The sequence below is a fragment of the Lactuca sativa genome, chromosome 4, assembly GCF_002870075.4.
Source record: "Lactuca sativa cultivar Salinas chromosome 4, Lsat_Salinas_v11, whole genome shotgun sequence".
Classification (NCBI taxonomy): Eukaryota; Viridiplantae; Streptophyta; class Magnoliopsida; order Asterales; family Asteraceae; genus Lactuca; species Lactuca sativa.
In genome coordinates this window covers 151180833-151193156 of record NC_056626.2, presented here as the reverse complement: position 1 = coordinate 151193156, position 12324 = coordinate 151180833, and the positions used below count along the sequence as shown (strand labels likewise).

Sequence of the window (12324 nt, the reverse complement as noted above, 5' to 3'; positions counted from 1 at the left end):
TTCAACACAAAATAACCATATTATATATATAGCATCCGTATGCACAACTGCACATCAAATTACAATCCCTGATGCACAGGGTACAATCAAACTTCAAAACCCCCCCACAAATTAAACACAACCATACCATTTACCCAGTTTAAAATTGGGCTCATGCTACATGACTATATGTCATCACTACTACAAAATAAACATAATTGTTCAATTATACACCACCATTACATATTAAACTCAGATTAGGTTAACCTGTAACTTTCACAATCACCATGCGCAAACATAAAGTCAACTCAGATTAAACCCTAATCTTCAATGTCCAGCACTTTGAGGCAAACGAAACGACCCACCCGCATAAAGCATTTGGTAAACGGGTCGAATTCTGATGGTTAAAATCAAGCTCAAAATTGTACTTATACAACAAACACCAGCAAGAACAAGAAACGTGAGCCTGAAACAATTGGGACCCATGCAGGTGGACCCACCTTGTTTAGCTTCTTCTGTGTCAAAAACATAACCTGCAAGCATTCCTGAGAATAAAAGAGCACCAATTGGGTTTCCTAGCCCCATGAAGTTGAAGATTAAACCGAAGTTTTTTAACCCAAAAAGCTCAGATGATGTCGGAATCATAACACCAAATTGAGTACCATAGCAGATTCCAAGTAAGGCTGTTGCAATATAAAGTGTTCCCTTTAGAGCTGATGCGTATAGAAGATATGTTATCACCATTATGACTTGTGTTATCATCATCAAAAATGTTCGTGGAATCGTCTTCCACCTGAAAAAAAAAATTAACAGGTTGGATTGAGATTTTCAACTCGTTTAATTTAACAGAGTAATCTGAAGAAACCTGTTAATTTTGACATGAAATCAATCGGCCAACTCGTTTAATAATAGATATTTTTTTTTAATTTAACATTTAATTAGTAGTCATGTTTTGAAACTTTGAATAATTATTTGGTTTTATAATTTATTTAACCAAGTAGAAACTTGTTTTGAAGTAAAGTTTAAAATTTAAACAGGATAACCCAGGTTATCCTGTTTATCCAAGTTGGATAAAAAGTAAACAGGTTAACCCGAAGGTTAACCTGTTTATCTAACGGAACCTGATTATTTTGTTGGGTTGGAAAAAAACTGATATCAACCCGAACCAATCCAACCCAACCCATTGCCAACTCTATTCTTAAAGCCCAACAAATTTCTGATTTTCATCGTTAATGTCGATGTCCAACATCAGCTAAACACAGTCTCATCTGCTTTTATATATATATATATATATATATATATATATATATATATATATATATATATATATATATATATATATATATATATATATATATATATATATATATATATATATATCCAACAATTAATATGCAAAAAGGAGTCTTATCTTTTTGGATAAAAGATTTTACCTTACAAAATATTCTGAAACAACGCCACCTCCAAGCCTGCCGAGAAAATTGCAGAAACTAAATAAACTCAAAAGTGTAGTCGTATCATTAAACCCAAGGGAAACACCAATCTGAGCCAAATTATTAAGAACAGTAACACCAGAGCCAACACCAAAAAAGTAAACCAACCACAAAAGCCAAAAATCCGCCTTCACAATCGCCTCACGAAACGTAAAATCCTCCCCTCTTCTCGGCCTTCTTTTCTTCTTAATTTTCACAGCCCCTTCACCCACAGCAAGAAGCGCATCCACCTCAGAAATATCTTCACCCTCATTAATCTTCTCAAGATTCATATCAGAATTCGATGGTGTCAATGTCAACAATGGATCATTCAAAACCGAAGAACTACCAGGCCGAGTAAGCTTCTTGTTAGGAAACAAAGTCATTTTAATTGGAATTGCAAGAGGTGCTAGTAAAAGCACCACCATTATTCCAATAAAAGTGTAGGAAATCGTGTTACTTAGATGCACAACGTCTTTTAGTATCGTGGTTGTGAGAAGAAAGACTGCAAGTACAACACTTGCTAATTGGGTGAAGAGAAAATGCGCGTTTTCTGATGGGTCTGCTTCGGAGGGAGTACATGCGCGAATGTAATACATTAGGGATAAACAGATGAATGGGATACCGAGTGTAAGGAAGAGTAGTAGCGATGATGCGGATCCTTTTAGCACCATGGTGTAAACTTCTGTGACAACTGCAGCACTTAGGCCTACATAGCCTTTGAGAATGCCTGCAACTGTTCCTCTGCTTAGAGGGAAGTTTCTCATGTTGGTGACAAGGACAGCTGTCCCTAACCATGCACTGCTGTTGGTGGCAACAGCAAGTGCGATCCATAACTGCATAGTGAACGGTTATTAGACTCCACATATCTGACTAATATGGTATCAGAGCAAGCTGAATGTTTTTTTTTTCCATTAAGTCATGTATAGGTGAAGTGGTTGAATGGATAATGATGTATGTTTTGATAAAGTGTTGTTGCATAGATAATGTCTTGTTTTCTTTTTTGGATGGAATAAACTGAATGAGACTAGATGACTGTTTTACAGTTAGATTCTAGAAAAAGAAAGTAAAATATTTATCTATTTTAATGTGAGAGGAGTTGCGAGGAAAAAAAAAAGAAACTTGGTATAGGGTTAGGGTGTGATTGGTTGTGGAAAATTGTTTTCATTTTCCTAGAAAACATTTTCAGAAAATAGAATTGAGTTTTCATTTTCAATTTTCAATGAAAATTTTAGATACAAGTAACGCTGAAACCGGTGGAGTTTTCATTTTCCATTTTAGAAATCTAGAAAACTTTGGAAAACTATAAAAATCACTTTTCTAATTTACATACAATTTGGAAAAAAGAAAATTTCCATTTTCTTGGAATTTCTTTGAAAATTGAATCAACCAAAAGTATTTTCAAAATTTTCATTTTCATTTTAATGGAAAACAGAAATTTTTTCACAACCAAATGCACCCTTAGTGTCTTGATAAATCAAGCAAGGGTTTTTGGCTTAACCCATTAAGTCATTTTGTCCGGGTTAAGTAAAAAAAAAGGTGATCTAGAGTTGTCCGGATTAAGTGCTTAACTTAGTGACCCACGTCAGATAGACACAACTCTATCTATCTAATCCGTCTCTGTATATGTTGGAGTCTAAAATCAAGGCTATTTCCTACAGAAAATTTACTGATTTGGGACCCAACATATCTAATTTTAGGGGGTGTTTGGAGTACTTCACAAAAATTATGTTCCCTTTTTCACATTATACATCTACCCAAGAAGAAGACACAAATATACGAGAAAGCTATCAACATCATAGAGCACAAGAATTGCAAAGCATCAAGATGCATAAAAATACCATTTTTTAAGGTCAAGAATCATGGTTTTAAAATCTAAAGACAAATCGATGAAGATGAGTAGGTAGGTAAGAACAGAGTCTTTCAAAGATGAAAAAAAAGAAAAAAAAAGTAAGATACTTACAACCCAGTAAGGCACGTTGTGAACAGTTTCACTAACAGCAAGCCAAATGACACCATAACCAAAGAAAGAAGCAAGAACACCGATCAAAAGAACAACCCACGGTGGGTATTTGTTAGAAGCAATGCCCGGAAGTATACCAACATTTTCCCCAAAATCATTAGCAACACCGAGAATTGTAAGCTGTTGCTGAGAAAGACCCAGTACAGATTTCAAAGAGAGGGAGTAAAGAGGGAAAGCGTAGGCGTTGCCGGAGGCGATCTGAACCCAAACAGCGGCGGCAAGACCCACCCACGGCGGCCGGCTTCCTGCTTTTAGGGCCGGCATACTGTATACACTCCGCGAACACCGTTTGATTCAGATACTATATGTTTGCTAAATTAGTGACAAGGAAGTGGGAGAGAGAATCGATTAGGGTAGTAGGTGTACATGAACTATACCATAATCAGGTATGAAGCGAATTGAGAAGAAAAACGACAGACAGAAAGGTTGGATTTAGTGGGTGGGTAAGGGCCTAATTAGTACAAGTCGAGATCAAATTGTCGACCATCGTTCGATCTGTAACAAGTAGCTATCGAGACTCAAAAGATTCATGGTAGGAAGGTCTGTGGTATGGAATGTGGACAAAAAAGGCAGATTAATTTATTATTATTTTGTAAAATTTTAACTAATTAATATAATAGTTTATTATTATTATATTACTTTGTGAAATTTAATCATTTAATATGTAAAAAATAAATAATAATAATAATAAGATAAAGAATATTTCGTCAATACGTAACTATAAAAAATGACTAAAGAACAAATTTGTTTTATAAAATAGGTAAACATATTTAATAAAATAGTGTAATTTTTATATTGTTTGCAGTTTGCAAGCATTGAATCAAAATGAAAGATAATAAGGTAATACTATATTTAATCAAAAAATTATTTTATGTATTTTATAACAGTTTAGAGGATGAAAACTAATTTTAACAATTCCTGAAAACAAATTTATTGTGTAACCAATTTGAACACCTAGTGACTATTTAAAATAATTTATAAAAAAATCTTGTTAAAAGTCACTAATTTTATTTTATTTTTTTAAATTTCACGCAATCGGCAATACTATGAAAATGTTGAAAACACTTCGAAAATAAATAAAAGATTTATATGTATACCCGTATTGTGTAATGGAGAGACTCCACAATATAAATAACATGGTATCATGGTATCTGAACAAGTTACTTTTTTTTTTCCATCAAGTCATGTATCTGTAAAATAGTTGAATGAGTAATGATATCCGGTTGGATAAAATGTTACATAATGTTTTTTTGACCAAATATATAAATATATGAATAAGAGTAAATTACCGTTTTTACTCTAGAAAAAAAAACTACAATATTTGTCAATTTTAATCCAAGTGGAATTGGCAGGGAAAAAAGTAAAATATGTTAGTTTCTTAATATATATAGCAAAGGGTTTTTTTTATGACAAAACTGCAAAAATGGTCCCTATGGTATGTATTTTTTCTAGGTTTTGGTCCAAACCTCGATTTTTTTGGATTGACGGTCCTTTTGAACTACTTTGTTTGTGGTTTTGGTCCCTCATAAAATTAAAAAGACAAAATTACCCTTCTGATATATTTTCTATGTTTTTTTCTATTTAATATAAAGTTTTATTAATAAAAATTATGGGACCCACCTCTCTCTCTCTCTCTCTCTCTCTCTCTCTCTCTCTCTCTCTCTCTCTCTCTCTCTCTCTCTCTCTCTCTCTCTCTCTCTCTCTCTCTCTCTCTCTCTCTCTCTCTCTGCTGGGTTGTCTTATCCATACATCCCCAAATCAACACAAGAAAATTGATTTCTCCATTAATTCAACGATGAGAGATCTGCGTTTGTTTACGTTCTCGTCCCAAATTAGCACACGAAAACCTATTGTATAAGCGATTTGGTGCAAAGGTTTTGTTCTCGGATCTTAATTCCTAAAAGAATAACGTGTTGGTTCTTTTCCCTCGATGACTGATGGTAATGTCCCTGAGAACGAGAGACATTTTTTTGGCTAATGGAAGTTGAGATTGTTGTGGAAATGATACCTTTGTAAAAAGTCGATTTGAAAATTGAATTCGGTCAAATTGAACAAAGAATTACAGAGAAGAAGAGAGGTTACGATTGTTAGTGTCGATCAATCGTGGGGTGAACAAAGACAGTAAAGGGAAAGAAAAAAAAACCCAATCGCTTCCATCACCTTCTTTGTCTATTTCAATCTTGCATAATCCCGGAATCAAATCGAACGTCGTTCTTCCCTGTCGTCATCCACGCCAAGCAGAAGCAAGAACGAAGCAACAGAGGCTACTGGAGCAACCTCCGACCACTACTACAGCCGCCATCTGCTGCTGCCACCGTGATTCCAGCCACCACTGCCTTCTACTACTGCAGTAAGTCTTTCGCCACCATCACCTTTCGTTCCACATACTTTCTTTTCTTTTCGAAAAGCTGATCAAGAGGATTGCAATTTTTTTTCCTTTTGTTCGTTACCTGCGTGAAACAGATGATGAAGGAGATGGAGTGTGACTCGGGGAGGGTAGGGTACCAATTAAATGACGTAGAGAGAGAGAGAGAAAAAAAAAAGAGAAAGAGAGAGAGAGAGAGAGAGAGAGAGAGAGAGAGAGAGAGAATGTGTGTGTGTGAGAGAGAGAGAGAGAGCGGTGGGCCCGATTTTATATTTAATAATAATGATAATTTTAAAAAGTGAAAGAAAAATTAAAATTAAATTCATTAAGGGTATAATAGTCTTTTTAGTTTTGACAAGGACCAAAACTGCATGTAAACTAGCTCAAAAGGACTATCAATCCAAAAAAGTCGAGGTTTGGACTAAAACACCAAAAAAATACATACCACAAGGACCATTTTTGCAAATTTGTCTTTTTTTATTGCTTAAAACTAGTAAGACATTTTGTCCATGTTAAATAAAAACAAAACAGTGATGTATAGTTGTGTGGATTAAGTGCTTCACCCAATTGACACACATCAGCTAGACATGACTCTACCTATCTAATCTCTCTAGGTATATGTTGGGGTTTAATAGAGCTCTTTATTGGGAGAAAATTTTGAACAACATATGTAATTTAGTTTAACTATAAAATCATGTTCCAAGAAAGAAGATAAAAATATACCGAAAGCTACGTCATAAGGCCCAAGAATTGCAAGACAATCTAGAATTTTGAATTATAGATACAAGAAGACATCAAGATGCATCAAAATACTATTTTTAAGGTCAAGAATCATAGTTTTAAAAAATCTATAGACAAATCGATCAAGATGGGTAGGTAGGCAAGAACATAGTCTTTCAAAGATGTAGGTAAAGAAAGAGTAAATTGTATGAATCGTCTCTCGTGTAGGTGTCAAAACATGTTCAGTCTTTATTTTCAAAATGTAATTAGAATTGTCTCTTGTTTGTTTTAAATTGACACGCTTCATCTCTCATTAGTTTAAATATGCAAAATTCATCATTTGTGCCACATAAAATGACTATATTACCTTCTTACTTTATTTTGTATTTATAAAAATATAGAAAATAAATTCAAACCCTTTTTTCATATTTATTATTAAATTTTAAATAACTAAACCTATCACCCCTACCCACCCCACCCATTTATCTCCATTCCCACACTCTCCATCTTTGTGAAGAACTAACTCCCCATAAAATCAAAATACGGTCACCAAATCCCACCATCATCTCTTTTTTAGTGTATCTCCCATACCTCCATTCTTCTTTACATCAACATCTTCAGTGGAATGGATTACCCATTCACTTAAACAACATCTTCAGCAACATCGTTGTGGATTACACAAGCCTGTCGTCGGAAAACGACATCATCAGTTACTTTTATAGTGGAGTAGGATCATTTGAATCTTCTTCTATGGCTCACAGATCCGACATCTTTTTCTGTCGGCACAACTACCATATGCATCTTCTTTCTTCTCCGGCAACTTGTGGGTTCTGATTTGTAGGTTTAGGGTTTAGTTAGGTTTGATTTGTAGGTTTAAGGTTTGATCTTTGAGGTTTGATTTTCAAGGTGATAACAAGATAAAAAGGATTTGTTGAAGGAGGAATAACATCAATCGTAGCCGGATGTTCAAATCACCCGCTTGATCTTATCAAGGTCCGGATGCAGTTATGGAAGAAAATGGGTGTCAGATTAATCATCGGTGGGATCGACACTACTGTTGGGAACCCAAGCAGTTATACAACGTCGTAATTACAAAAGTGTAGTGGACAGGGGTGGACGCATGATTTCGTAGTAGGTGTTGTCGATGACGTTTTCTGTACGTAGTGGCACAATTTTTATTACTACTTTATTACTACTTTATGTCTTTTACTCTTTACCTTCATTTTGTATTGTGACTTATGACTAATATTTTGAAGCTTTTATAACTTTTAAATGAAAAACTGAATTTTTGAAATATTTTTCATTTTTAAAATTATAAATTAAAATTATGTTTTATTTTGTGTGATTTTAAGATCCGATCCTGATCTTGCAAACCCAAAAACGATCTTACGTAGGATCTCGTCTTGACAACCTTGATATCAATTATTATAAATAAAAATAAATGACAAAAGAAATTGATAAGGATAATATAGTCGTTTTCATATTACAAGGACTAAACATATAAGAAAAAACAATATTAAGAAGGATTCAAGTTAATTTTTTAAAATAATGAGCAAATATGCATGTGCACGAAGTACTCTAAAGAAAAAAGAAAATACTTACAAACCAATAAGGCAAGTTATGAAGAGTTTCAGTAACAGCAAGCCAAATGACACCATAACCAAAGAAACAAGCAAGAACACCGATCAAAAGAACAACCCACGCTTGGTATCTGTTAGAAGCAATGCCCGCAATGATACCAAAATTTTCCCCAAAATCATTAGCAACACCGAGAACCGTAAGCTGTTGCTGAGAAAGACCCAGTACAGATTTCAAAGAAGGGGAGTAAAGAGGGAAAGCGTAGGAGTTGCCGGAGGCGACCTGAACCCAAACAGCGGCGGCAAGACCCACCCACGGCGGCCGGCTTCCTTCTTTCAGGGCCGGCATAGTGTGTATAAAGGTTGGATTTAGACTTTAGTGGGTGGGTAAGGGCCTAATTAGTACAAGGGTGATGAAATTGTCGACTTCGATCTGTGAAGAAATAGCTATCAAAACTCAAAAGATTCATGGTAGGAAGGTCTGTGGTTTGGAATTTGGACAAAAAAAAGGCAAATTAAATTATTATTATTCTCTAGATTTCTAACTAATAAAGATAATACTTTATTATTATTATATTGCTTTGATGAAATTTAATCATTTAAAATGTAGAAAACATAAAAAATAATAATAATAATTAAGATAAGATTATTTGTCAGTACGTTAACTATAAAAAAGTTTATTAATAGCAAGTTTGTTTTATAAAATAGTTATAAAAATATTTGATAAAATAATATATATAGTTTTGTATTTTTTGCAGCTGGCAAGTATTTAGTTAAGATGAAATGAAAGATAATTAGGTAACACTATATTTATTTATAAAATTATTTTATGTATTTATTAAAGTTTTAGAGGATTAAAACTGATTTTAACAACTTGGGAAAAGTAATTCATTGTGAAGCCGATTTAAACACTAGTGAAAATTTAAAATAATGTATAAAAAAATCTTGTTAAAAGTTTGAAATTTTTTAAAATTCACACAATATTATGTAAAAAAAATATTGTGAAAACACTTCAAAAATAAATAAAATATATAAAGTTGATAGAGCCACAATATCACTACCCTAATAAGTTTTATGTATTTCTTAAAAGCATATATCTGCTAAAATTATTTATAAAAATGATGTTAAAGTTTTAGTTTAGATTATTTATGTCAATACGTATTTTCAGAAAAAAATCAGATTAAAAACCATATAATGGTGGTCGTTGTCATGGCATTTTTTTGGTAAAAAGAAATAACAATGAAAAATGTGTGTTTTTGTGGGATTTTTTAAAACCATATGAAGTGACCTGACGGAAGATATGAAATGGGCCCTTTTTATATTATTGTCCGATTTTTCCTATACCTTTTCCTATCAATCTTATTTTATCTCGATACATTTCCACATATTAAAATTTAAAGTTAAAAAAAAAAGTAACCAAACAAAATAAAAAAGAGCCAATAATTCATAAAAGAAAAATTCTATGGTGTGTTTGGATAAATAGTTTTTAGGTTATTGCTTATTTGCTTATTACGGTGAGAATAAAACATTTTTTTTTAAAATGTATTTAGAGTAGCTTATTGCGGTGGGAATAAGCAATAAGCAATAAACAATAAATATTTTAAATGTTTTACAAACAAAACCACTTATATGAGTAAAATAACTAATAAGCAATAAACATTCCTCCATTTGCTTATTAAATCAGCTTATTTTGTTTATTCCTACCGCAATAAACTGATTTTTAAAGACTCCTATTCAAACATTTAAATTTGCTTATTACGGTGATATTAAGCAATAAGCAATAAACAACCTATTTTTTCTCTATCCAAACACCTCCTATGTATGCGATGCATAATAACACATGGTTGGTCATCCTCTCTAATAAATGAAAATCATTTTGCCACTTGTTAATCTCTAATGAGTTTTAACACTTGTCATTTTATAGTATTTTTGAAATAAATATTATTCACTTGTCAATTTCTGATTTGTTTCAAATTTAAAATTAAATTCATATACTTATATATATGTAAAGTATAAATATAATATATATGAATTTAAATTGTAATGAATATATTTTTTCCTTTCTTATTTTAAAGTTTTATATTAAAAAATATTTACAAATTTACATTTTAATGTTTAATCTTTTTTTTTTTTTTTAAATTAATTCGTATAATATATGGGTCTCACACCTAATGTTTAAATATGGTTAAAAATCTCAAACAGTTTAACATGTTTTAGTAAACAAGTAAAAAAATTCAAACATATTCCAACTATTTAATTAATAAATAAGTTGAAACCGAATTGATTTTTATGTTTTCCATAGCTCAAAAATAACAAATTGAACCAGAGTTATCATTTAAATTTACAAAAAGTAAAAAAAAAAAAAAAAAGAATAAGAAACTCAAAAACTCAATATTTTTCAAATAAAACTACATAAAATGAAATTTTAAAACTCAAAGACTTGTTCATATATGAAAATTACATAACGACAGCACAAACGCAAACCGAGTGTTAAAAAAACATTATAATCTTAGTGAAAAATTATCAAAGTTCTGAAATAAACATAAAAATACATAACTACATAAGATATGGAAATATAAAAAGTAAATAGTATAGAAAGTTGTACAAGAAAGTACATTGTTTATTCATGAAAATACACTGCTACTACAAATTGGTATGGGTTCTAAAAGTTCATGGCTTAGTCATGAAAGTATATTTCTGAAAGTGTAATTGGTCTGAAGTTCCAAAATTCCATTAAAAAACCTTTGATATGAACCCAGCAAATTCATGATAGTATACTGCCAATTGGTCAAATATAAATGGAAAAGTTTAATAATTTCAAAATTACTAGATTGCTAGTGTTTTCAAGATTGAGACTTAATGAGTATTGAGGGGTTCAAGACTATAAGGGAGGATTGACAGGGTTCAATATTTGACTAAGTTACTGATGCGATTATGTGAAGAATGAAGATTAAAGATTAGGGATAAAAGGCTTAAGACGATTAGTGATTACATTGTGTTCATGGGTTTAATTAAGGAAAGAAAATAAGAAGAGAAAAAAAGGGAGGGAAATTAATGGAAAGATATATATATATATATATATATATATATATATATATATATATATATATATATATATATATATATATATATATTATATTTTCATGTTCAAACAAAGGGAGGAGATTAAAGTTGTTTGATGAGGAGAACACAACATAAATGAGCGGCATTGAAGAAAAGCATGATTATAGAGGCTTCGCAATCTTTTTATGTAGGTTGAAGGGTAAATCGGTAAATGGCAAAGCCTTATATTCGTATTAGCTTACGTTTTCTCCATAACCGTCCAATATTTTGGAAGGAAAGTTAGGAGGAAGATTTTCAATAATCTTTTTTTGTCTTCTTGAGTTCTTTCCACTTACTTCTATTAAAAAATAATAAATGTTAGTATTTTTCATTGACTTCCCCTTTTTAAAAGAATTCGTGAACACAATCTTAGGGTTACTATCTAAGGGAGTAATACGTCGCCTCAAGTATATTATTTTTCTAAAGTTGTTAAATTTTTTTATTTGATTATGTATAAACTAATTAATATATTAATTAAATAGCAGTACTTAATAAATTTCAAATAAAAGAATCTCCCTCCTATCTAATAAAAGAATATGTTTATTCTCCTTTTGATATGTGTCATCTTATTAAGCCTCCTAATTAATACATATTTTATTTTAATTTTGCCATGCGTCATCATATTATATCTCCTAATTAATACATGACATTTGAAAACCTATTAATTCTCCATTTCAAATTTCAAATTTTAAATTTCTCACTCTAATTATATTAAATTAATAACATTAGAATAAAAATTAAAATAAACTAATACACATTATAAAGTGATATAATTTCATATATTTATTTAAATCAATGATTAAAATTTATATAACTAAAAAAATCTCTTAATTAATAATTTATTTAAAATAATTGATTAATAAATTTTAGTTTTATTTTAAAAGTTTAATTAATTGTATAACCGTGGTTCCCACGGGTTATAAATTAGTTTAGAATATTTAAACGGGTTTGTTAGTTAAAATTTGGTTGGGATTTTCAACCATTTTTAGTTGTAATCCATCTCATTTAATTAAAGAGATTAGACAGATTAATCCGTTTAATTAATCGAGTTAACAATCTCAACTAAACACACTAATTATTTAGTTT

At 31.2% G+C, this 12324-nt stretch overlaps 1 protein-coding gene across 2 annotated transcripts; it reads right to left on the bottom strand.

The window, feature by feature from the left end:
• LOC111892319 (protein NUCLEAR FUSION DEFECTIVE 4) lies at window positions 1-8612 on the bottom strand. Of its 2 annotated transcripts, none has more exons than XM_023888396.3 (3): window positions 8162-8612; window positions 1413-2287; window positions 1-772 (listed from the first exon to the last, which is right to left on the bottom strand). In XM_023888396.3, exons 1-3 carry the CDS (start codon window positions 8483-8485, stop codon window positions 307-309), a joined length of 1665 nt encoding a protein of 554 aa, XP_023744164.1. In that variant the 5' UTR covers window positions 8486-8612; the 3' UTR covers window positions 1-306. The 2 variants fall into 2 exon arrangements, with proteins under 2 accessions (XP_023744164.1, XP_023744163.1); XM_023888395.3 differs by lacking the exon at window positions 8162-8612 and adding an exon at window positions 3415-4009.
• Between the last annotated feature and the right edge of the window lie 3712 nt (window positions 8613-12324).

Excerpts from the sequence above, each read along its gene's own strand:
- LOC111892319 (XM_023888396.3), bottom strand. The coding sequence starts at position 8,485 with ATGCCGGCCCTGAAAGAAGGAAGCCGGCCGCCGTGGGTGGGTCTTGCC. Across the intron at positions 2,288-8,161 it reads ATAACTTGCCTTATTGGTTT|TTATGGATCGCACTTGCTGT; the intron begins GTAAGTATTTTC and ends TTCACTATGCAG. Across the intron at positions 773-1,412 it reads GTTTCAGAATATTTTGTAAG|GTGGAAGACGATTCCACGAA; the intron begins GTAAAATCTTTT and ends TTTTTTTTTCAG.